At 44.7% G+C, this 21,906-nt stretch overlaps 1 protein-coding gene across 1 annotated transcript in view; it reads right to left on the bottom strand.

Annotated features, from left to right (window-relative positions):
• Positions 1-2,992: 2,992 nt before the first annotated feature.
• RUNX2 (RUNX family transcription factor 2) overlaps positions 2,993-21,906 on the bottom strand; it is a 287,798-nt gene continuing 268,884 nt past the window's right edge. The window contains exon 6 of the mRNA XM_044419211.1: positions 2,993-3,756. Coding sequence (XP_044275146.1) covers positions 3,038-3,756 — 719 coding nt within the window. The 3' untranslated portion in view covers positions 2,993-3,037. The remainder of the gene's footprint in view (positions 3,757-21,906) is intronic.

Genomic DNA, 21,906 nt, shown 5'->3' with positions numbered 1-21,906 from the left:
TTCTCAGCGGTGGCGCCTAAGTTATGGAATGCGCTCCCCAGAGAGGTCTGCCTGGCGCCGTCGTTATTTGTTTTTCGGCGCCAGGCAAAGACCTTTTTATTTAAGCAACATTTTAAATGTTAATACTACTGAATTTTATCTGGCCATGGCGGCTTATTTTATATTGTGTGTATATTGTATTTTAAACTATTATTACTATTCTGTATATTTTAATTTATGTGGTTTTATTTATTGTTGCAAGCCACCCCGAGGCTTCGGCGAATGAGGCGGCAAAAACATGTTTTAATAAATAAATAATAAATTCCAGAAAGCCGATTAGTGGGAGACTCAGGATAGATAAAAGAAAGTACTTCACAGAGCACATCGTTAAAGCATGGAACTCAGCTCTGCAAGATGTAGTGCTTTTGGGTGGTGTTAAAAGGAGCTGAGACAAATGCATAGAGGACGAACCAATGGTTCTGATGGCTCTTTGCTGCCTCTGCTGGCAGCAGCAGCATGCCTGTGTGCACAAGCTGCTGGGGAACGTGGGTGGAGGGGTGATGTGCCCTCCCAGCCACGGATGCTGCGCTAGGTGGACCCTGCACCGGATGGACTCAGCGTGCCTCTGTTCACATTCCCATGGGGCAGTTGTGGTCCACATCTTTCAAGAGCGTGTGTAGGGACATTGTGGCTTGAAGCACCGGGGTTTCGTCTGTGTGACATTTAATGTGCAGCTGCCCTGCCCTCATGTTTCTGAGCATCAATAAGTTCATTTTAAATGGACTCAAGTGGATTCAAATTCATGGCCAAAATATCCTCTTCATGCTCTTCATGTTGTGGCCACTGGTAACTGCCTTTGGCTAAGCTCCAGAAGTAATGGCAGTTGCTGTGAATGGCGGTGCTCTCTCCCCCCCCCCCCCAAGATAGCTGCTGGGAGAAATGCAGATATATATTTTTAAAAGGTGGCCTGGTGAATGACTATGCTTCCTGAAGCGGTTCACTGATGTGCAGACACACAGAGGACAAAATCTTTACATTTCACAGGGCTGCTGAAATGGAAGGTCTATTTTGGCCCTGTCCATGGAAACATTTATTTATTTATTTGGAAACTGTTGAGCCTCCCTTCCTCAATAAAACGTAGGAAGCAACAGCAGGCAATAACAATCAAAATCAATACAAGATTCTGTAAGCAATAATAGTTATAAGTGTCCTCAGTGGCAAAGGGTAAATGCAGCGCTGACTTGAACGCTAATATGAATTGAACAGGTTTTCCAGGTCCATTTAAATGAACCAGCTTCCCAGATCCAATGGGACATGGTGTGGCAGAAACAGTGTGGATGTTACAGTATTTGTTAGCATAACAAGTGCTGTTCTCCAATATCCCCGTCTTCTCTTGAGCTGCGTGCAAGGATGGATGCTCTGTGCTGCTGTAGGCGGGGGAAAGCTTTTGGCAGAAGCCTCCCAGTGTTTGTCAGGAGAATGGCACTTGTTACACTAACTGTTGTCTGGGTTTGCATGACACAGCAACTCGTCATGGGTGACAACAAGCACAAAACATGCCATGGGCCCCGTAAGGTGGCTCATCTGAGCAGCCTGATTGCACACCGCAGCAGCCCATCCTACAAGAACTAACAAGCGTGGGTCAAAAGTTCCAAACCACATCAAAGGTTTGGCTCATGTGGAGGCCCTTTAAACTGGCTAGAAGTTGTGTCTGTGCTTGCACCCCTCCCCCCCCCCACACACACACTCCTTTCAGCTCACTGCAGTTTGTCTTTGATGTTTCCATAATCTCAGTGCTGCAACAAAGTCCTCTTGGCTGTTGCCCTGAATCGTACACCTACGGATGCATCCTGTCAACTGTTGCTGCTAGATCAGCAGGTGCTATATGGCAGGTAGTCAATTCTTTGCCAAGTATCTCAAGTGCAACCCAAAGAAGCCTTTAAAGATCAGCATCTTGAATTTGACCTGGAAACACATGGGCAATGAATGAAGTTCAGAGGGAGTTGGCGTGACACGCCCTCTAACCATTGTTGGTGATGAGTCAGCTCTGCTGCTGCATTTAGTATTGGTTCCAGAATCATTTTTAAGGCAGTGTGACAAAAGCGCATTATAACAGTTCAATACCAGGTCCTTCCTATCTTTCCAGAAGGGATGTGGCTGATGTATCAACCTGGGAATCTAGGGGGAGGTCCAGATCCAGGAGCACTCTCCAAACTTTGGATCTGTGTCTTGAATGGAAATGTAATCTCATTGAGAATTGGCTTTGTCTGCCATGGGAAACTCCTTGTCTGGATGGAGCTTAAATATATTCTCACTCATTCAATGCAACTAATACCTGTAGTTCTGGATCTTCAGACTTTTCTGGCTTTGACTTGTGTGCATTACCAAGGAGCCCGCAAAGGGCAAGAAAGAGTCTGGTTTAGAACCATGTATGTGGTGTTGGTATCCAGATTACTCCAGAGATTATGTACAGCCTTTTAGAGGGATCATGCCTGCATTTCTGGTTAAATCCTACAGGCTGGTACAACAATGCAATTATACACAGTGCACATTACCAGATTTGCATCGAATCTGCATGCACAGGAAAACTGCTACATTATGGGGTCTTCTCTGATGCCTCTGCGTATTCACACAATGCCATTACCCAGTAGGCAAATGCCATATTGTCCCAGAGAACTGCAATGGTGTTCTCCCATTTAAGGCAAATTTAATCTCTACATCTAATCTGGAATCTATCCAAATGTAACCTGTCATGACATGCTATGTCTCTCGAACACTACAAATATATGAAGAAAGAGAAATATTACATAGTATAGATACAAATAACTTTATAGATGCCATATAAATTTGTGCTGAAACAGAAGGGAAAAAGTCTGGGAAGTCAACACAGCCCTTCCCTTGTCAAGGGTAAGGCGAATCATCAGAAAGTTCTCATCACCAGGATCACTGTGTCTGTAATTGTATCCATACTCTTCCATACTCTCTCACCAGCATTAACTGTTTTCCCAATAAACTCTGGAGAAGATTCTGTTAAATGAAAAGCTGTGGAGTTCCTCTCTTACAAGGCTGGAGTGTTTGTGGAATCCTGCTGAGATGATGCTAAGGAAGACGCAAGGTTGCTAAGAGCCCTGGCTATGACAGAAAGGTGGTTGTTCATAGTCTTCAGCTCTGCCAGTATGTCCCCTAGAGTTGCAGGGACTTGTTCAGAATGTGGGGAAATGTCCGGAAATGGTGGTGGAGAGCAAACAGATTCAGGAGGCTGCTGCTTGATGAACCCTGCTTGAACAGTTTCCCCTTCGCTAAGTACAGGCAGGTATGTGCTTGAACACCTCTTCATGTGCTCTGCCAAGGCAGTCCCTGTGGATGGCTGCTCTTCCTCCTTCCCCTGCTTTGTGGTGGCCATCACTGAGGAAAGGTATGGCAGCCAGTCAATAAGGTGGGACGCATGCCCAGGTGAAATGGCTGCCCCCACAGGCAAATAAATGCTAGGCTGAGTAGATGAAGCAGAAGCTGCTGGTGGTCCAGCAGGAGGAAGCCCAGGATGCAGGGAGGAGGTGGAGGTAGATGATGATGGGTTCAGAATGGGAGAAGCTGATGTTCGTGGTGGCATTTCAGGATTCAAGGCCATGGTGCAGGTGGACAGAGGTGGTGAAAATATGGAGGCCTCACAGCCGTAGGGAGGGGACGGTGAGGGAGGAGCTGTAAGAGCTGCAGGATCTTCAGAAGATGATGGTGAGGCAGTGGCAGAGGGAGTGTCCGGGGTGCAAGGTTCTGAGTCTGTAAGAAAAATTATAACAATAACCATGTACTATCAGCCAAGAAACAGATGCTGATCCCACTGGCTGACTGGAAATAAAAATTCAGAGGTATATCCCATCCTGGGACAGATATTCCCCCTGAATGAAACATTAGACCCTGGAAAAACTGATGACTGTATTCATGTCCTCCTTTTAGTTTGAGGTTCGTAGCCTGCAAGAATTGCAGTTTTCTAAAGAGGATGGCAACATCTCCCCAGGATACAGTTCTCTCTCTCACTTCCCTAAGGATACATTGCCCAGGAGGAGGACAGTGAAAAACACGTTCTTGCTGTGGTGCTCCATGGGTGTACATCATATATATTGTAGATGTACAATACAGACATATCTTGCTGCCCCAGTATGTCGCACCCATCTTTGGGTCACATCCATATGAGGGAGAGAGGAAGCCGCAGAGTTGGTCTTCTGAGCCCCCAGAGAAGCAGAGAGGTAATTGAATTGCAATTAATGCAAAGCTATTAAGCCCCAAGCAACTCATTTGGAGTTCCTGGTTTTCAGTCCATGTTCTACATTCTGTCCAGTGGACCACACAGGCTATCGGATTTAGTTCATCCTTCACTAAAAACAGACTTCTGATGGGAGTTAATGTTTTGGTCTGCCTGCATCATTAATTTTATCAAGCCCAAAGTCAATTCACCTACAGCTGTGATCTTATCATAGCAACAACTAAGCTCTGGCAGCAAGGATCCCTTGGAGAAAAGCTTGGGAGTTGGGACCTCTTGTGGATTACTATATTGAGAGTAATAATTAATGTATTCAGAGTTTTGTAAAACACACACATACTGTTTCAGCACAGAAGGCATGTAAGTTCCGTAAAGATAATAAATAAAATTCACCCTCTTCTACAGCATATTCTTCTGCATATCTTGCTGTCTAGGGGAGTATGGATCTATGTAGTATTACCATTCATGGTTCTACAACTCTGCAGGTATTCAAATGAAGAACTGAGCTCACTCCGTAAAGCTAAATATATGCAAAGCAAAGGAGTTGTATAAATTGGTGCTTTGTAGTAGGGTTTTTTTAAGCAGTTTAAATATTTAGTACCGCTTAGACATTACATTAGACAGAGTGAGGGAGACTACCTGTGGGATACCACTGAAAGGTAACAAATCATCATTTAATTATATTTTATAACACTAGGGTAATTCAATTATCCAGTGTTGCCTTCCCCCTCCCCCCTTTTTCCCTTTCCCTTTCCTGATCTTTCCCTTTCCCTTTGATCTCAAAAACCCATCAAAAACTCAAAAAACTTCCTCTTTGGTTATTATTGCTGCTTGCTGCGTGCCTGGAGGGGGCAATTCACAAAGATGAAATGTTTATGGCAAGCAAACAAATGGGACTGCAGGTTAGTGTCAGGTCTTGTGCAGATCTATTCAATTATGTGATGATAATAACAAAAAACTCATGTCACTGTCCCTTTATTATACAGTAAAAATAAGAACCATGGGTCTGGAGATGACTGTGTAGTCCAATATCCTTCTCTAAGACAGGATCTTCTAATCTAGATTGTAATCCCCGGCATTATATATATAGTCTTTCATATCGTTCTGCAGCACAAGAGGCAGAGAAGGTCAGTTTATTCAAAAGGCAGACCAAAAATCAAGCTATATCCAAGAGGGAATATAGACCATCTTGACTGAGCAGCAACAGGAAAGGAACAGGGTTTCCTTCTGTGCCCAGAAAAGATGATACAAAACCCACCCGGCAAGTCTTCCTGAGAGAGTTTTTTCTTGTTCTGCTAGCACAAATCTGCTACTCCTCCTTCTGGCTGGGGTTTTCACAATTTCCAATCAGATTCCTGAAGGAAAAGCAAAAGAGCCAGTGAAAGGAGGAGATTGTGCCACTGATTTTCCCCTGCAGGTGCCTCCAACTCTTGCATGAGCCCTGCAAGGGAAATCTGGTCTTGTGAAGCCAGTGTCCTGCTGTAAGAGCAAATTTTGCCTTCACGGGACTATAGCCGTCTGCCCAATTGCACATGGATTATGCATGAACCACAAGAATGCTGCTTGCTGTAGCACACCTGTCCTACGCATATGATTGATTTCCTTTACCACAGTGTAGCTGGAGGTGATTCCTTCTAAATGAAGATATTCAAGTCCATTAAAAACCCAATCTTTTTCAAATTATCTTGCGCAAGGTGACCTGCTGTTGCTTTATGGAAAGCGTATTTCAGCTCAAGACAACATCCCACTTTATAATCCCATCTGAATTATACCCTCGGGCATGCAGATCATTGCTGCACTTAGGAAATCTTTCTAGAAGGATAAGATAAAAACCAAGTTGCCTAAAGATACGATGGCATATGAGTCCAACATGTGATTTGGCTCAGCCTGTGAAGCAAGAATGAAAAGACAACTCCATTTTCAGTGACTGCTTGAGTTCTCATCATTATTGTACCTACTTGGAACAGTAGTGGAAACCATCTGAAAGAAAATCAATGACTCAACATGGAAATGTTTTGGAATAGTTTCTGTTCATTTATTCAATGGAAAGTTGGTCTATAAAGTGAGACATAAGAGAGATCCATAGAGCTGAGGTCAAACTGGAGAGATTTTTTTCCAAAAGGAAAAGCATGTTCAGAACTTGGTTTTGAGTTCCACCAATAATCAACAGAGAGAGAGAGAAGGGACTAGTTATTAAAAGGTGAAAGTATGTTTTGTGGGACATGGGGTGAGACTGTGATTGCTCATAAAGTCTAGGCTTGAGTTTGCCTTTATGTCTGTGGAAAGCCTATTACTGCTGCTGATTCTTGGACTCTTAGTCACATATCAGCAATTAGCTGGCTGATTAAAGGCCAGCATTGCTCCCGTTGCACTACATACATAGGAAACGAGATCAACTTAAGAAATAGCAGGTGCAAATATGTACCAGGGACTTCATGCAACATCTAGACTGGTTGCTGTTTTGAGTACATCTCCCAAAGTAACCTTGTCTTTATTAAAATAGGCAAGGAAAACTTGCTCAATAATGCAGGAAGGAGAGAGATGAAACTTACATATAATTTATAAGGGCACTCAGTGCATGCATCCCACTAAGTCTGGCTCCAATATAAGACATTTGGTTTCTCCTTTACCCTGCTTTACTAGATTGCCCGAAGAGGAGTAGAGGAGAAGCCTTTTGGCAGCACAGGAATGCAACGTGCCAGAAAGAATCGCCTCTCTTGAAAAAACAGAGAATAAAACAGAGCTATCATAAGATAACAGTTTGCCTATAAAAAGTCCTGTGCTTCAGGAACTCATCCAGCTGGGTATTCCTTGCAAACTCAAGAACAGTAGCATTCCCAGGGTCAGAAAAAGTCAGGACACCATGCAGATTGTGAGGGGAGATGGCCTGATTGAGGGGAGAAGTGAGCTGCAGCTCTCTGAAGCCCATCAGTGAGTCAACAGATGAATGAGCTCAGCCCTTGGCTTTATGAGAAAACAAGTGTTGTCTTTGGAGGCAAAAAAAATGGAAGTTGCCCTGCATCAGTTGATAAATAAAACATAATCAGTGAAAAACAAGAGGATCATTCCTTGAAGACAAATATTTTCCCTGTTCACTGTGTCATACGGGGAAGTGAGAAGTCAAGCCTTCCCTTCACAGCGCCACAGATAATATGGCTGTTAGTTGGATGGCCAGGCAGGCTTATAAGGCCCAGGCAGTAGAGTGATATTAGCCCACCAACTTGGCTGTGGCATGTGCTTGCCAGCCCTCAGGCCGTGCCACTCGCCAGACATCAACCATATCATGTCACAGCCACAAAGTAAGAACTGCAAATGCAAGTAGAACAGTTCCTGCTGTGAACGTTATCCTTTTTACAGCACACACATACATTTTCCAGAGCCTTCAGTACAGGGGTGAACACATCAGCAGCCCACAGCAATCTCCTGTGTGGCCCACAGATGAGATGCCCAACTGTGTCACACCCCTGTCCATTCTGCTCCAGTTGTGCCTTTGTTTCCTTTCAGGTGCCAGAAACGCACATTTTGCCATTCTGGCCTAGTAATCTCTATGGTTTCTCTCTGAAGAATGATGTTCCTGAGAGAGAAATGATAGAGCACGCAGAGGTGGAATGTCTCTTGCCATTCTAGGCAGCTGAACTACACGGTATCTCTCAAAGAAAAAAGTGGGTTTTTTAAACCAATATAAGACATTTTTAAATAGTGAAAAAAAAAATGAATAGATTGATATCTGTTTGTAACTTTATCATATGCTCAGCCTGCTTAATATCAAATAAAATTCCCTAACAAGAAGTTTGTACAAACTTTTTAAACAGCTGTTCCCAACAGAACTATTCTTAGCAGAAATAAAATCTTCTGAGTTGTCTTTTTTTTAAAGTTTTGCTGGGTATTTTCTGAACAGTTCTCCTAATTATGCAGAGTCAAAATGAGGGAAAGGTAATCTGCTTTATCAAAAATATGTAGAAATAAATTTAGAATACATACAAGGCAACATAACCTATGATTTTCTGAGATGGAACTAAACTTATTTCACTGATTTTGTCATCGGTGAATCAGTGGTAGCCACTGATATACAACTCTGGAAAATACAGCGGCCTTCCCAGACCTGTTTGTGCTTTAGATATGGATGTAGTCAAACAGTCAGGAATTAGCAGAAGTCCTATGTCCAACTCAGCAAAATTTCTTTGGCTCCTCTAGAGTACTGATCTTGTCACATGCCTCTAGTCCTGATTTTAATAATGCATATTTTTCCGATGTATAAATTCATGCAAATGCATACATTCTGACCACTTCTCTAAATGCTCTCTAAATATACAAGGAGTGAGAAAAGTTCTACAGAGCACAAGATGTCACACAAGCAACCATTCCTTGCACTCCACCAGGCCTACAATGAATCAGTAGAGTCTGTGAATTATGCCACAGACACCACTCATTCACATTTCCACAGTAAAGGGGGAAGACATGGAGAAAGAATTGAGGAAATGGCTCAAAGAGGTTTTGTAGATTCCACTGCAGGTTGACAAACGCTACCTAGGCATAGGTTGCTGACTAGCTTGTAAGCCTAAGTTTTCACTGCCACCCGAGGAGCAGATACAATTTTCTATAGCTTCTTTTATTAAAAACCAATCCACCGTGGTAAGACAGGCCCTCCAAAGTGCCAGCACCCATCTGGGTGGCTGAGATTTCCAAAGTCATTTGATTCAGGCTGTCGGACAGCCTATATTAGTCAGGGCCATTCAGACACGGTTGGCCCACGTTAGATTCATACTGTTGACATGGAGCCTGAAAGAGCCTTTGATATTTTTAATATGTTATGCTATGTGCTATTTAAATAAATAACCAAAGAGGGTCACATAATTTCTTTTCTTTATAGGGAGAAGCTAAGTACATGAAACCCACCTCGCTTGCACTTCGCTGCCTTCCATGCTTATCCCAGGAGGGCGAAAGGCATTCGCCTCGGGTGGTGCCAGCCCAAACGGCAGCTGCATGCTGCTGCCCCAGAGGCGGTTGTCGCACAGTGGATACACATCAGTCAGGCTCGGCAGTGTTTGTAAAGTGCCTTTACATCCTGAGATAAAACAGCTGTATGTAAAAGCCATAATTCATTAAGCCTACTACCCACAGGTTCAGAAAAAAGAAATCCTGTTTTAATTGAAGACCACATGAAGGATTCTTGGTTAAAATGTTTCTTTCTGAATAGGCAGCTTAACCTATTCCCAATAAACAGATGCGTTTTTGTATTCTTTGGGTTCATCATGTTGTGAATTGGAAGCAGAGGATTGTGAATGGTAGTTACGGCCCTCACTTAAGGACACACTTCCCTCAACATGTGCAAGGGGTGTACCTCCCTTGTTTTCAGAAAAACAGCTAGAGGTAGAAGGCTCTTCTTGAAATCAGCTGACATAAATGCAGTTCAACAAATGGCCTCTTCATATGTTAAGAGAGCATATTTATTTATTTATTTATTTATTGCATTTGTATGCTGCCCCATAGTCAGAGGCTCTCTGGGTGGCTCACCGTGATATCTATATCTATAGATAGATAGATAGATAGATAGATAGATAGATAGAACGAACGAACGAACGAACGAACGAACGAACGAACAAATAAAAAACAACCATAAAACATAATAGAATTAAAATACAATATAAATACAACCATATAAATAGGAAACAGCAGGACACTAAACACAATATAACCAATAACAACAACTAATAAAACAAACAAACAAAAAACCCAGGAGCAAACCAATAGTCAAATCTAAAAGGAGATACTAAATAAAAAAGACTTATCTTGGCACCGAAAGCAAGATAAAGAGGGTCCCAGTTGCACCTCCCTTGAAGGGAATTCTAAAGGGGGGCTGCGACGATAGAGAAGGCCCATTTCCTTGCCAAGTCTCCCCTCAATGGGGGCAGGGGTCATGAAGGAGGACCTTCATCGATGATGCGAGTGGTCTCATAGGAATATATGGAAACAGGCGTTCCTTTAGATATCCTGGTCCCAAGCCATTCAGGGCTTTGTATCCTAGCACAAGCACTTTGAATTGGGCCTGGGCAATGACAGGCAGCCAATGCAGTTGGCAGAGGACTGTGGATGTGCTCTCTAGGACCAGTCCTAGTTAGTAACTGCACTGCTCTGTTTTGGATTAATCGAAGAGTCTGGACAGCCCAGCATAGAATGCATTACAGTAATCCAGGCGAGAGGTCACCAGCGTGCGGATAACTGTGGCAAAGCTCTGCTTGTCCAAGTAGGCGCATAGCTGAAAAATCAGCGTAAGCTGATAGGAGGTGCTCCTGGCCACCGGGGCCACCTGAGAGACAAGTGAAAGCTCAGGATCCAGGAGCATCCCTAAGCTATGAACCTTATCCTTTACGGGGAGCACAACCCTGTCCAAGTCTGGTTGAAAATTTCCCAGCTGGACAAGTGGACTGCCCACCAACAGAACCTCCATCTGGTCTGGACTGAGTTTCAGTTTAATAGGATATTATACACAAATGTGAAATTGCTGATCTAACAAAAATATGGCACATGCACCTTCTATACCAGGGGTTCTCAAACTTTTTCAACAGGGGGCCAGTTGAAAGGCGCTGGTGGAGGGCACGGGCTGGTGAGGGGACGGGGGCGAGAGGTGCGCATGGCAAGGCCAGTTTTGAGTTCATGGAGGGGAAAGTGCACAGCGGCTCCCAGCCCTTCTGGCTACATGCAATCTCCCACGTCAGAGGCAGTCTGTTGGGGAACTCGCCCTGGAGGGTGCTGCTACATTCATGCCCGGCTTAGGGGCTTCCAGAGGGAGCCAGTTGGCCGTGGTGGGAGCAGCATGCTGGGCGGGGTGGGCCCGCTGCCTGATCCAGAACGGTCTGCTTATGTTGGTGCTCAGACTGTTCTGCTGGTATCCCAGGGAAATGTTGGGCAGCGTGAGAGAACATGTGGCACTCTGGACACAAATCAGATACCAAGTCCATCTTGGCCATTAGTATTTTCTGCTATAGTCAACATCCTGTCTAGTGAGCCAGATAGGAAAGCCTATATCTAAATTCATACAGTGATGCAATCACAGCCCAACAATTTCTCATCTATTTGCCCCACCCAGCTGTCCCAATCATTTCTCACTTCAAACAGTAGTGCCTTGCCATCATACATTTATTGCTGTGACCCACCCAGGGAGCCGCATGGCTAATGGGGAGTTCAAAATCTGACAGATAAATAAATAAATAGGGCTTATGCAAATCACCCATATATACATCTGACCACTTGAAAAGCAGCTTTCAATCCCAAAATGTATTTATTTATTATACTTATATCCTACCTTTTTTCCTTTCAAGGAACTCAAGGTGGCTTACATCATTTGCCTCCTCTTCTCAACCTCATCCTCACAACAACCCTGTGAAGTAGGTTGGACTGAGAGCCTGTGACTGCCCCAGAGTTGCCCAGTGAGCTGAGTGGGGACTAGAACCCAGATCTCCTGAGTTCCGGTCCTGCACTCTTAACCACTGCACTACACTGGCATAGTGTGCAAAAATCAGCAAGTTGTTAGTCAGCGCTCTTTTAATCCAGCACGGGCCCTGTGTGACTGCTTAGAAAAAGGAAACTGCTACTTGAAACAGCCTAGCACACTCTGTGAGATACGCTTAATTCCCAGATTTAAACCACTTCCAAGCTGGACATGAATCCTCAGGGCAGGTGATGGGGAGGATCATTTAAAACACTCCTCCAATACAATTACAACATCAAAATAATATAAATATTACCTTATTTTTGAGACCAGAATTCTTTAAATACAAACAGTGCTGCTGCTGCTGCTATTCTTTCAGGTTTTAGAGCAAAAGTATTAGCCTTTAGAGAATTCATAGTACCCCTCTCTCCATCTCAGATCTCTCCACTACCCCAAATCATTCAGCACTCTAAGTGACATAAAGCCAAGCTGATGTCTCAAGTAAAGACAATTCAAAGTAATCCCATTAGTCAAAGCTATAACATCAACCATCCTCCCAACGTAACATTGTAGATGAAGAAGACTTTAAGCATCATTAGAAGAAAGCAATTCCAAAGTATACTTCTTGGTACAGTATATGTACTATATAATTCTATTGACAAATGGACCAAACTAGAGCAGTCCATAGCTTCAAATGTACAAAAATTTACCACTGGTTCATATTACCTCCATTGATTTAGAGTGGAGAGCTATTCCTTGATGCTGGGATTTCAGCACCACTCCTCCCAAATGGCTCTTGTGAAATCCCAACAAAAATGGAAGATGATTGAAAACCCAGCCTAAGTATACCCACAGATCCAGTTCTATGACATATAAAAAGGGACCAAGAAAACAGTAGATACAAACCAGTCCAGCAAAATCTTTTGGTTGCTGGTAATTATTAATTAAGGTTTTTCCAAGAAGTAGGAATTCTTTGAAGTGCCCTGTGCTTCTTGGTTCATCAAGAAATTTCCTAAGAGGAGACCTCCCTATTAACAATTGCTTGACTAGGTTTGAGCACCTGAACCTAAGGGACTGTTTACGTTAGATTGCAAGGGATAAACTACACCTTACATTAATTGTGCATTGCGTAGCTGAGATTCTCTGACTTTTTTACTTGTTCCTAGCCCCACTTGGGATCAGGATCGTCATGAGCTGGGAGGCAAAGGTTAAAACTCCCTTCTGATTTGCTTTCCAAAGCACCCTCCCGTGTTAAAGGCAAATAGGACATAATTAGAACTGAAAAATACTTCTCTTATACACATCTATAGTGCAAGTGTACTAGGACTACTGTTTACTGTTCTGGTCACCACAACCCAAAGGTGAAATATAAGTTGCCTTTATAAGGTGCAGAAAAGGTTACGGTACAAGGAAATGGAGTAACTCCCTTTGGTGTCAATGGAGGCTTTTTTTCCTTTTTAAAATCCTGGAGAAGGGGCAGGGAAACATTTGGGAAACAAATGGATCAGGAGGACCTTTAATCCTCCGTTGCTGGTCTTAATGTCAATTGAGATTGTGCATACTTGCTCCTGAGGAAAAAAGGGGGAAATCTCAACTGCAGGCTACACAATTAACATAATATTAGGCAAAATAAAATAAAAAAAGGAAGTGACAGCTCAGCAGTCTCTGATGTCTCTGGAACAGAATTCTGCAATTCTGTCTGTAGAGGAAAATTTCCAGAAGACTATTGTAGATGGGGAAGAAATAGAGGTAGTGACAGATTTGATTTTCCTGGGCTCCGAGATCACCGCAGACGGGGACTGCAGCCAAGAAATTAAAAGACGCTTGCTCCTGGGGAGGAAAGCTATGGCAAATCTAGACAGCATACTAAAAAGCAGGGACATCACTCTGCCGACAAAAGTGCGTATAGTCAAGGCTATGGTTTTCCCATTTGCAATGTATGGCCATGAAAGCTGGACCATAAGGAAGGCTGAGCGCCGAAGAATTGAGGCCTTTGAATTGTGGTGCTAGAGGAGACTCCTGCAAGTCCCTTGGACCGATCAAATCAGTCAGTCCTAGAGGAAATCAACCCTGACTGCTCTTTAGAAGGCCAGATCCTGAAGATGAAACTCAAATACTTTGGCCACCTAATGAGAAGGAAGGCCTCCCTGGAGAAGAGCCTAATGCTGGGAACAATAGATGGCAAAAGAAGAAGGGGACAGCAGAGGATGAGGTGGCTAGATAGAGTCACTGGGGCAGTTGGTGTGAGCTTGGGTGGACTCCGGGGGATGGTGGAGGACAGGAAGGCCTGGAGGAATGTTGTCCATGGGGTCGCGATGGGTCAGACACGACTTCGCGACTATCAACAACAACATTGTATACCAAGGAGATAGGTTATGTAACACAATTGCCTTCTATTCCTGCCTCACCTCCAGTTGCTTGCTGATTAGGATGGTACAGCATTGGAATGCAGAAAAGTAGACAGCGGAGAGGAGCTTAGCTCCGCGGGAACAGCAGATGTGGCTAGTTAACTGTTCGGACTCTTAGATTTAGGGGAGGGAGAGAAGCCTCACAACCCCGGAGCGAGTGCCAGTGTGAGATCTAGCCGAGCAAGGAGGGTGACACACGCTGGCCGAGAATTAGGGACTTTCTCCTTGTCGTTTGCGGGGGGGGGGGGGGGGGCTTCTGACGGCTGATAGAGGGAAGCCAGCGTATTTGGTATTGTATTTCCTTTTTCATGTTATTATGTCTGTTTGCCTGTTTTAGAATAAAAATTTTTAGACCTTAATTCACCTGTGTGCACATTGCCTCTGGATCCAAAAAGAACCTTTCGCCCTTGGCAAGACACTGTCCTGCATGCCATAGTAGATAACCCAGGGGATGCTAAACCGAGAGGATGCTTCGGTGCACATTCCCAACACAGACATTGGCACCAGTTTTAGTGCAAATCAGAGACCCTCAATTTTATAGTTGTTTTATCTTTAAAACAACAACTAACAGATCAACAAAGCAATCCACCCCAGTATGGCAAAATGGATCGCTTCAGTTAAATCAGCCCCATAGCACACGTGTGCATTTCCCTCTGAGGAGTAGGTGAGTATTTGAGTTACACGTGAAAGATGCGCATCCCATTAGTTAGAGTGTGGTTGGAAGGCATCCAGTTCCTCTGATGGAGACTGGCTAAAACAGGATGGCTGATCTGGTTCACTTGGAAGGTTACAGGAAAACTCCTGCTCGTGTCATCCACCGTATGCCCATTAAACAGCTTTGGTAGGTATCCATTCATGATTCAGACAAGCATGCATTATTTTTCATAGATAATTTTTTAAAAATTTGCTAATTTAATAGGGGACAAGCTCAGATTACCTTTTAGAAAATTGTTAAAATAAACTGACTATTAATGTACATGCCATAAAAATATATAACTGGCAGTAATAGTAATTAACAGGTGCCAAAGTTATTTCCAAACAGAGGGTAGACAGAGATAGACTAAACCTCCATGTATCTAGCAGAGGAAATCCAAGCTATGATAATTAAAAGCAAATAAAGCCTAGAGCAAAAATTCCTAGTGTAAGATAAGAGAAACTGTATTACTATAGACTATACTTCATTTATTTCTCTTGAAGACTTTAATTTGTTTTTAAGCAAATAGATCAAACATTCTTCGCACAGTTTGTACAACCTTCTCAAATATGTGATGAGTACCCACCAGGCTAGGACCACCAGCAATTTTTTATGATTTCTTTACACTACAAATATTTGGCAAAACTCAAATCACCCAATAAAATAAACCTGTGGATTCATCTGCAGATTTAGCATCTGTCCGAAGTATTTTTTGGGCTACTTCCTAAAATAACTGATGCTCATCATGTTTTAATATAAAAAGAAAATGTGCTCCCAATTTCACAGTTCACCGCACCATTGTCCTTTATTAAGAGAATATAGTTCTTCATAGCCATCTAGGTGAATATATGAAGACATCTAGATTGCATCAACCAGAGTCCATCTACCCCAGTATTGTCAACAGTGACTGGCAACAAACAGCAAATAGAAACATAGAAACAGAGCAAGTCAGAAGGGTTCTCCCAGGCCATCTAATCTGACCCCCAACTCTAGAGGCTCCGCTCACGACACACCCACCATGTGCATGTCTAGCCTATGCTTGAACACCCTCACCAATGGGGCCTCAACAACCTCCTGTGGAAGCCCATTCCATACCCTCGGGGTCCTGACTGTCAGGAAGTACTTCCCGGCATCCAAATGGAACCTGGGTTCCCTGAGCTTTGCTCCGTTGGAGTGCATCCTGCCTTCCTCTGCAGGAGAGAACAGTCTCTACCCACCGCCGTGTGACACCCCCTCACATACCTGTATGTCACCAACAGATCCCCTCTGAGTCTCCTCCAGGCTGAAGAGACCCAGTTCCCTCAGTCTCGCCTCATACGGCATCCCCTGCAAACCGGCCACCACCCTTGTGCCCCTACACTGCACTGACCCTAGCCTGGCTATATCCTTCCTGTAATGAGGGGCCCAAAACTGAGCATAATATTCCAGTTGCAGGCATACCAGAGTCATATAGAATGGTAGTAATACCTCTCCCAGTCTAGAAGCCACACTTCTGGCTATGCAACCAAGGGTGGCGTTCACCCTCTTGACCACCTCATCACGCTGCTGACTCATGTTCAGCCTGCAGTCAACCAGCACCCCGAGGTCCCTTTCACAAGTACAGCTCTCCAGCCACTTGTCCCCAAACCTGTACTTAGGACACCCATTCCTGTGCCCCAAGTGCAAGACCTTGCACTTATCCACATTGAATGCCATCCTGTTGTCTCCTGCCCACTTCCATAGTCTCTCCAGATCCTTTTGCATCTGGAGTACCTGCTCCTCAGTTGTGGCCACTGCTCCAGTTTTAGTATCATCTGCGAATTTGATCAGCAGACTGTTTACCCCTTCTTCCATGTCATTGATGAAGAGATTAAAGAGGATTGGCCCCAGGACAGAGCCCTGGGGGACCCCGCTTGTTACTGACCGCCATCCCGATTATTCCCCGCTAATGGTTACCTTCTGCTTTCAGTCAGTCAACCATGCCCTAATCCACCGGACAGTGCTTTGGTATATCCCAAAACTCCTCAGTTTCTCAACCAGGATATCATGGGGCACTTTGTCAAAGGCCTTGCTGAAATCCAGGTAAACCACATCCACTGCATCCGCTCCATCTAGCCAACTTGAAACCTTATTGTAGAATTCCATAAGGTTTTTCTGGAAGGCCTTTTTTTTTCCAGAAACCATGTTGTGTGGCTGCCAGTCTCCCTTCCCTATCTATCATCAATTTGCAATTATGAGCCTTTCCATTGTTTTTTCCTACAATGGACATAAGGCTAACTGGTCTGTAATTCTCCATGTCCCTTCTACTACCCTTTTTGAAAATTGGGACCACTGACGCCACCCTCCAGTCCTCTGGAATTTCACTCGTTCTCCATGAGGCCTCAAAAATGGAGGCCAGCGGGTGCGGGAGAACTCCTGCCAACCCTCTAAGTACTCCTGGGTGTAACCCATCAGGGCCTGCCACCTTTGTAACATCCAATGTTCTGTGTAGCCCCTCGACCTCTAGGGGGGTGACTCTAATCTGTGCCCCTAAGTCCCCAGCCTCATCTAATCTCCTATGTGGATCTCTCCCCGTCCTGCTTTGGGGAGAACACAGAGGCAAAATAGTCATTTAGCATCTGTGCCTGTTCCCTCATATCAGTCACTGGATCTCCTTCCTCCTTATTTCGTGGTCCCACCACTTGTCTCCCCTTCCTTTTCCTATTTACATGCTGAAAGAAGCCCTTTTCGTTGCTCTTGATATTCTTGGCAAGTCTCAGTTCGTAATCAGCCTTAGCCTTGCGAAGAATCCTTTTGCAAGGGACCTCCTTCTCCCGGTATACCCTTTTGTCTATTTGCCCCAGTACCCATTTCCTACAGAGGTTCCTCTTTCCTCTAATCCCTCTAACCACCTCCTTTTGCATCCATGGAGGCACTCTCCTTCGCCTCCCCGCCTTACTAATTATAGGTATCGTCAAGGCTTGCACCTCCAAAACCTCCCTTTTGAGTGCCATCCACCCCTTCTCAACTTGTTTGCCTTCCAGTAACCTATCCCAGGAGACTTTTCCCAGTCTGGCCTTCAGTTGGCCAAAGTTGGCCCTCTTGAAGTCCCAGCTTCTAGTGCTCGACCTGCCGCACGTCCCCATTCCCCTGATCTCAAAGCAAAGTATGGAGTGATCACTTGCATCCAGAACTCCCCTAATCTGTACTTTATTAATCAACTCTTCCCCGTTGGTCAAGACCAAGTCAAGGATGTCCCCCCACCTTGTCGCCTCTTGGACCCTCTGTGAAAAACCCTCTCTCAATAGCTTCTAGGAAGTGACGTGACCTGGCTGTCACCACCAAGTGAGTCTCCCAACTAATATCGAGAGATTGAAATCTCCCATAATTACTGTGTCCCTCCCCTGAGATATCCTTAGAATCTGGTCTGTCAGGACATCATCCAGGGTCTCAAGTTGACCTGGAGGGCGATAACATACCCCCACTGTCAGGTCTCTTTCCCTGTCAAAACCCCTAAGTTTCACCCAGACTGCCTCTGCCGAATCCCCCTCTGTGCTACATTCTATCTCACTGCATCCTATCCCTTCCCTGACGTATAAAGCTACGTCCCCACCCCTTTTCCTTCCTGTGCTTTCTAAAAAGGTGATACCCCTCTATGTTTAGGTGTTTAGGTCCGGCCTCCCCCCCTGCCCCCCCTGCCCCCCCCATCTGCATCTGCTGACTTCTGGTCATCTGGAAGAGTAAAAACAAGAAAGAGTCTTGCAGACCTTTAAGGATTAGCTTATTTATTATTTCCCAAGCCTTCGTGGACTTGAGTCAGATGCATGAAGCACTGGCCTGAGATGCAAGACTATACATGTTTGGAGGTGGATGAACTTTAAACAGAGAGATGAGAGGAAAATTACTGTTCACAGTGTGTGTTTTTGATAGCAGAAGGCTCCTGCCTTGATAAGCTAATGGATAAATGCAGTATACCAAGAACTCATCACAATTCAAACCACAGGTGATAAAACTGAACCTCTTGAGAAGTTATAATTCAGTGTTTTCAGATTGCAGTCTCTCTTTGAAGTTCCTTTGTTTGAGAATTGTTGCCTTAATGTCAGTGGCAGTGTCCTGGAAAGCTGAAATGTCCTCCCACTGGTTTTTGAATATTGACATTTCTGATGTCAGCTTTCTCTCTTTTTAGCTTTTGCATATACACTGGGCTGCCAGACTGTGCAGAATGCAGAAGGGCATTGCTGGCCTACGGAAGATGAAAGAACTCTTGATGAAGTGGCTGCAGTAGCACTTCATAATCTGGCTGTTGGCAGTGGAATTTGCGGTGAGTTCTGGGTGGGGCCTGCACATGAAAATATGTAGGTATGTGTAGTGGTCAGCAGGTTTCCCGTATAGGGTAGTGCTTCCATGCCCATTCAGTAGCTGGGGCATGTAAACCCCACAGTGGTATCCGGAAAGTGAATCTCCTGCATGGACTGGTCTAAACTCATATTGATCATGAGTGAACATGATTGAAATCTGGGTGCTGCTTCTCAAGTGCCTCTTGTTTGTGGGTCCAGATGTCATCAGGTTTGCTTAGCTGCTTGGGAACAGAAGTTGAAAAAGTGTTCTTCTGGGTAAAACATGGAAATGTTGGCACAGTGTACAGTCATGTGAGTTCCCATGCAGTGCGATTATTCTGAAGAGAGATGTTGTCCCTGGTGCTTTAATAATTGTTTATTAGTATAAAGCGGCAGAGTTTGATAACTGGATGTCTTGTAGTACCATCAAGGACGACATTTCTGATGGCTTGTAGCCCAACATTGTGGGGGATGTCATTTTATAGGCCTCAATATTCGTGGTAGCCAGGGTGGTGTTCCCTGGAGGAGTGCCACTGGATTGCAGCAAGGTTGTTGTAGACTTCCTACCAGTAAGGGAGTTTTGGGGGCATAGAAGCGGAGAATGGCATCCATCGACCAAAGTTACCAACTGTGATAGTGCCAGTGTCCAAAACTAATCCACATCCACAATGGCCTGGTTTGTGTATATTGTACAGAGGGTAGAAGAACCCTGGTTAAGGTGTGCATCTGTGCAGATTTGGTCCTAGACATTCCTTCATCGGGTTATACCATTTTTTCTAGTATTCTCAGTGGGGTGCACAGTTCGGGGACTGCAAAATGCCAAACTGCATCTTAATAAAAGTCCTGTCTAGCAATGCTTTTGCTCAAGGTTTAGGTAAGTTGACTTAGGAGTGAACAGGCAGAGTGGTGTTAGGCTTAACATAAACATTTTTTAAGTTCACACTGCTTTCTAAGGGGCAGTATCCTATGCTGCCATTGTGCCTCCGATAGCGCTGCTGTGCTAGTGGAATGGATTGCTAATGCAACAAGAAGTAACCATTCCTAAACTAGGCACAGACATGGGAAGCAATCCTCATTGCAAAGTGAAGGAGGTCAGCAGTGCTCTTTCTGCTAGGAAGGGGCAAAATAGAATACTGCCCTGAAGTCTCCTCTCTAAGCTGAGTGTCACATTCATTTCCAGCCTTAATCCCTTAAATGTACTGCTGCACTGTGCAGCCTTGGTTGAGACATTAACAGTCAAATTCATCTGGGGCCTGATCCAGCACTCACTAAAACCAGAGGAATTTTTTCCACTGATTTCAATGAGCTGCCTGTGAATTAAAGTCTCTGCGCTTCACAGCCGCACAGCCCTTTCCAGCATTAAAAGCCACAGAAAGGTCAACAGTAAAAATGCTTCTGCTGCCCTAATGTCTTTATTTCTGAAGCCTGTGGGGGAAGGGTTCTCATAACATTGCCTTTGTCAATCCGAACTGGCTTTTATTTCTGTCATTCCCCCATTGAAACAGATGAGAGAGTTTTCCATGAATAGAACGAGGCCGAGCTACAGAAGCAAGCATTCCTATATGATGAAAAGAATGGAGTGAAATCCAAGCACACGACCACAATGTGTGCTGTGCAAGGCCTGTAATCATATCTCTTCCATCACTTTTCCAAGATATCTTGCAGTCGTGCCACTTCCTGCCAGAGACTCTGAGACCTTCTGAGCCACCGAGCTGAATGGGAGTCTGCGCTCCCGAGGAACAGCTCCCTTCTGCTTGTTTTCTCCTGAGGTGAACAGTCAAAGAAATTCTAGAGGCAACTCTGAAAGTTATTCCCACTCACTTTGTTCTCTGGCCCAGAAAGTGAGGGCCACAGACATAAAAGTAAGCATATGGAATTTATTACCATTTTTTGCCTGTAATGAACTTTCATGTGAATTTGGAGGTTCTTGTATTGGCAAAAACTTTGGGAGAATTTTGAGATAAGGAAGGGGCTGCAAATCTCTATTTATTTATTTAATTTCTGTACTACCCCACAGCCAAAGTTGTGGGCAGTCTTACCATTATAGTTCAGATAAAGCAAATTCACTGTAAATATGGACTCCTCTGTTTTGGGAAAACACCCAAGGAATTTTGAGGGAAGTCGAAAGAGCTTTGATAAGATCAGTGCTTGGTATGCTTCTAGCTGAGCACAATTAAGGCACAGCCCCCTGCAAGTTTAGGGGGCACAGGTTGTATTTATATGCCTTTTTTCTGTCTAAACTTGCCTAGGATCGCACCCTTGGTGTGTTTGCATTGTAGCAGCTTTGACGTTAATTTCTTCTTTTTACATCTTTTACAGATGTTGCTGGGGCTACTTTAAAGGCAGCAGCAGCAGCAGCAGCAGCAGCAAGGTTGGTTTGGGTGCAGTCCTGCGGGGCTGTCACCTGCCCCGATCAGGTCTACCGGCCAACCCACACTGTGCCAGCGCCCCCCTCGGCCCGCCTCCTTTGCTTTCCAGCCCGATGAGACTGTCCACTGATCTACCTGACCTGGCTTGTGGTAGGCAGGATGGGAGATGGAGAGGTGGGAGATTCTGTGGATTGAGCAGTCACCTCCTTCCTGCCTGCCCATCCCCAAGCTCTTCCTGGGACACTGCTGCTGCTGTGCTGCTTTCCTCTGTGGTGGAAAGGGGTGGAGTGACCACGGCAGGAGGAGGAGAGAGCTGCTGCCTCCCAGGAATCAGAGCGCGGTGCAACCCACGTGCGGCATCACTGGTTCTGTTGCACGTTATTGGAGCTGTTGTGTTGCTGCCGCCGGTGCTGCCACCATGAAAGCTTCGGCGCTGGAGCAACCCAGTGACGATTGCTGACTTTTGCAGCTGGA

The sequence above is a fragment of the Varanus komodoensis genome, unplaced genomic scaffold, assembly GCF_004798865.1.
Source record: "Varanus komodoensis strain SLA01 unplaced genomic scaffold, ASM479886v1 scaffold100, whole genome shotgun sequence".
NCBI lineage: Eukaryota > Metazoa > Chordata > Lepidosauria > Squamata > Varanidae > Varanus > Varanus komodoensis.
Note: the sequence above shows the minus strand (reverse complement) of the source record. Positions and strands in the feature narration are given on the sequence as shown.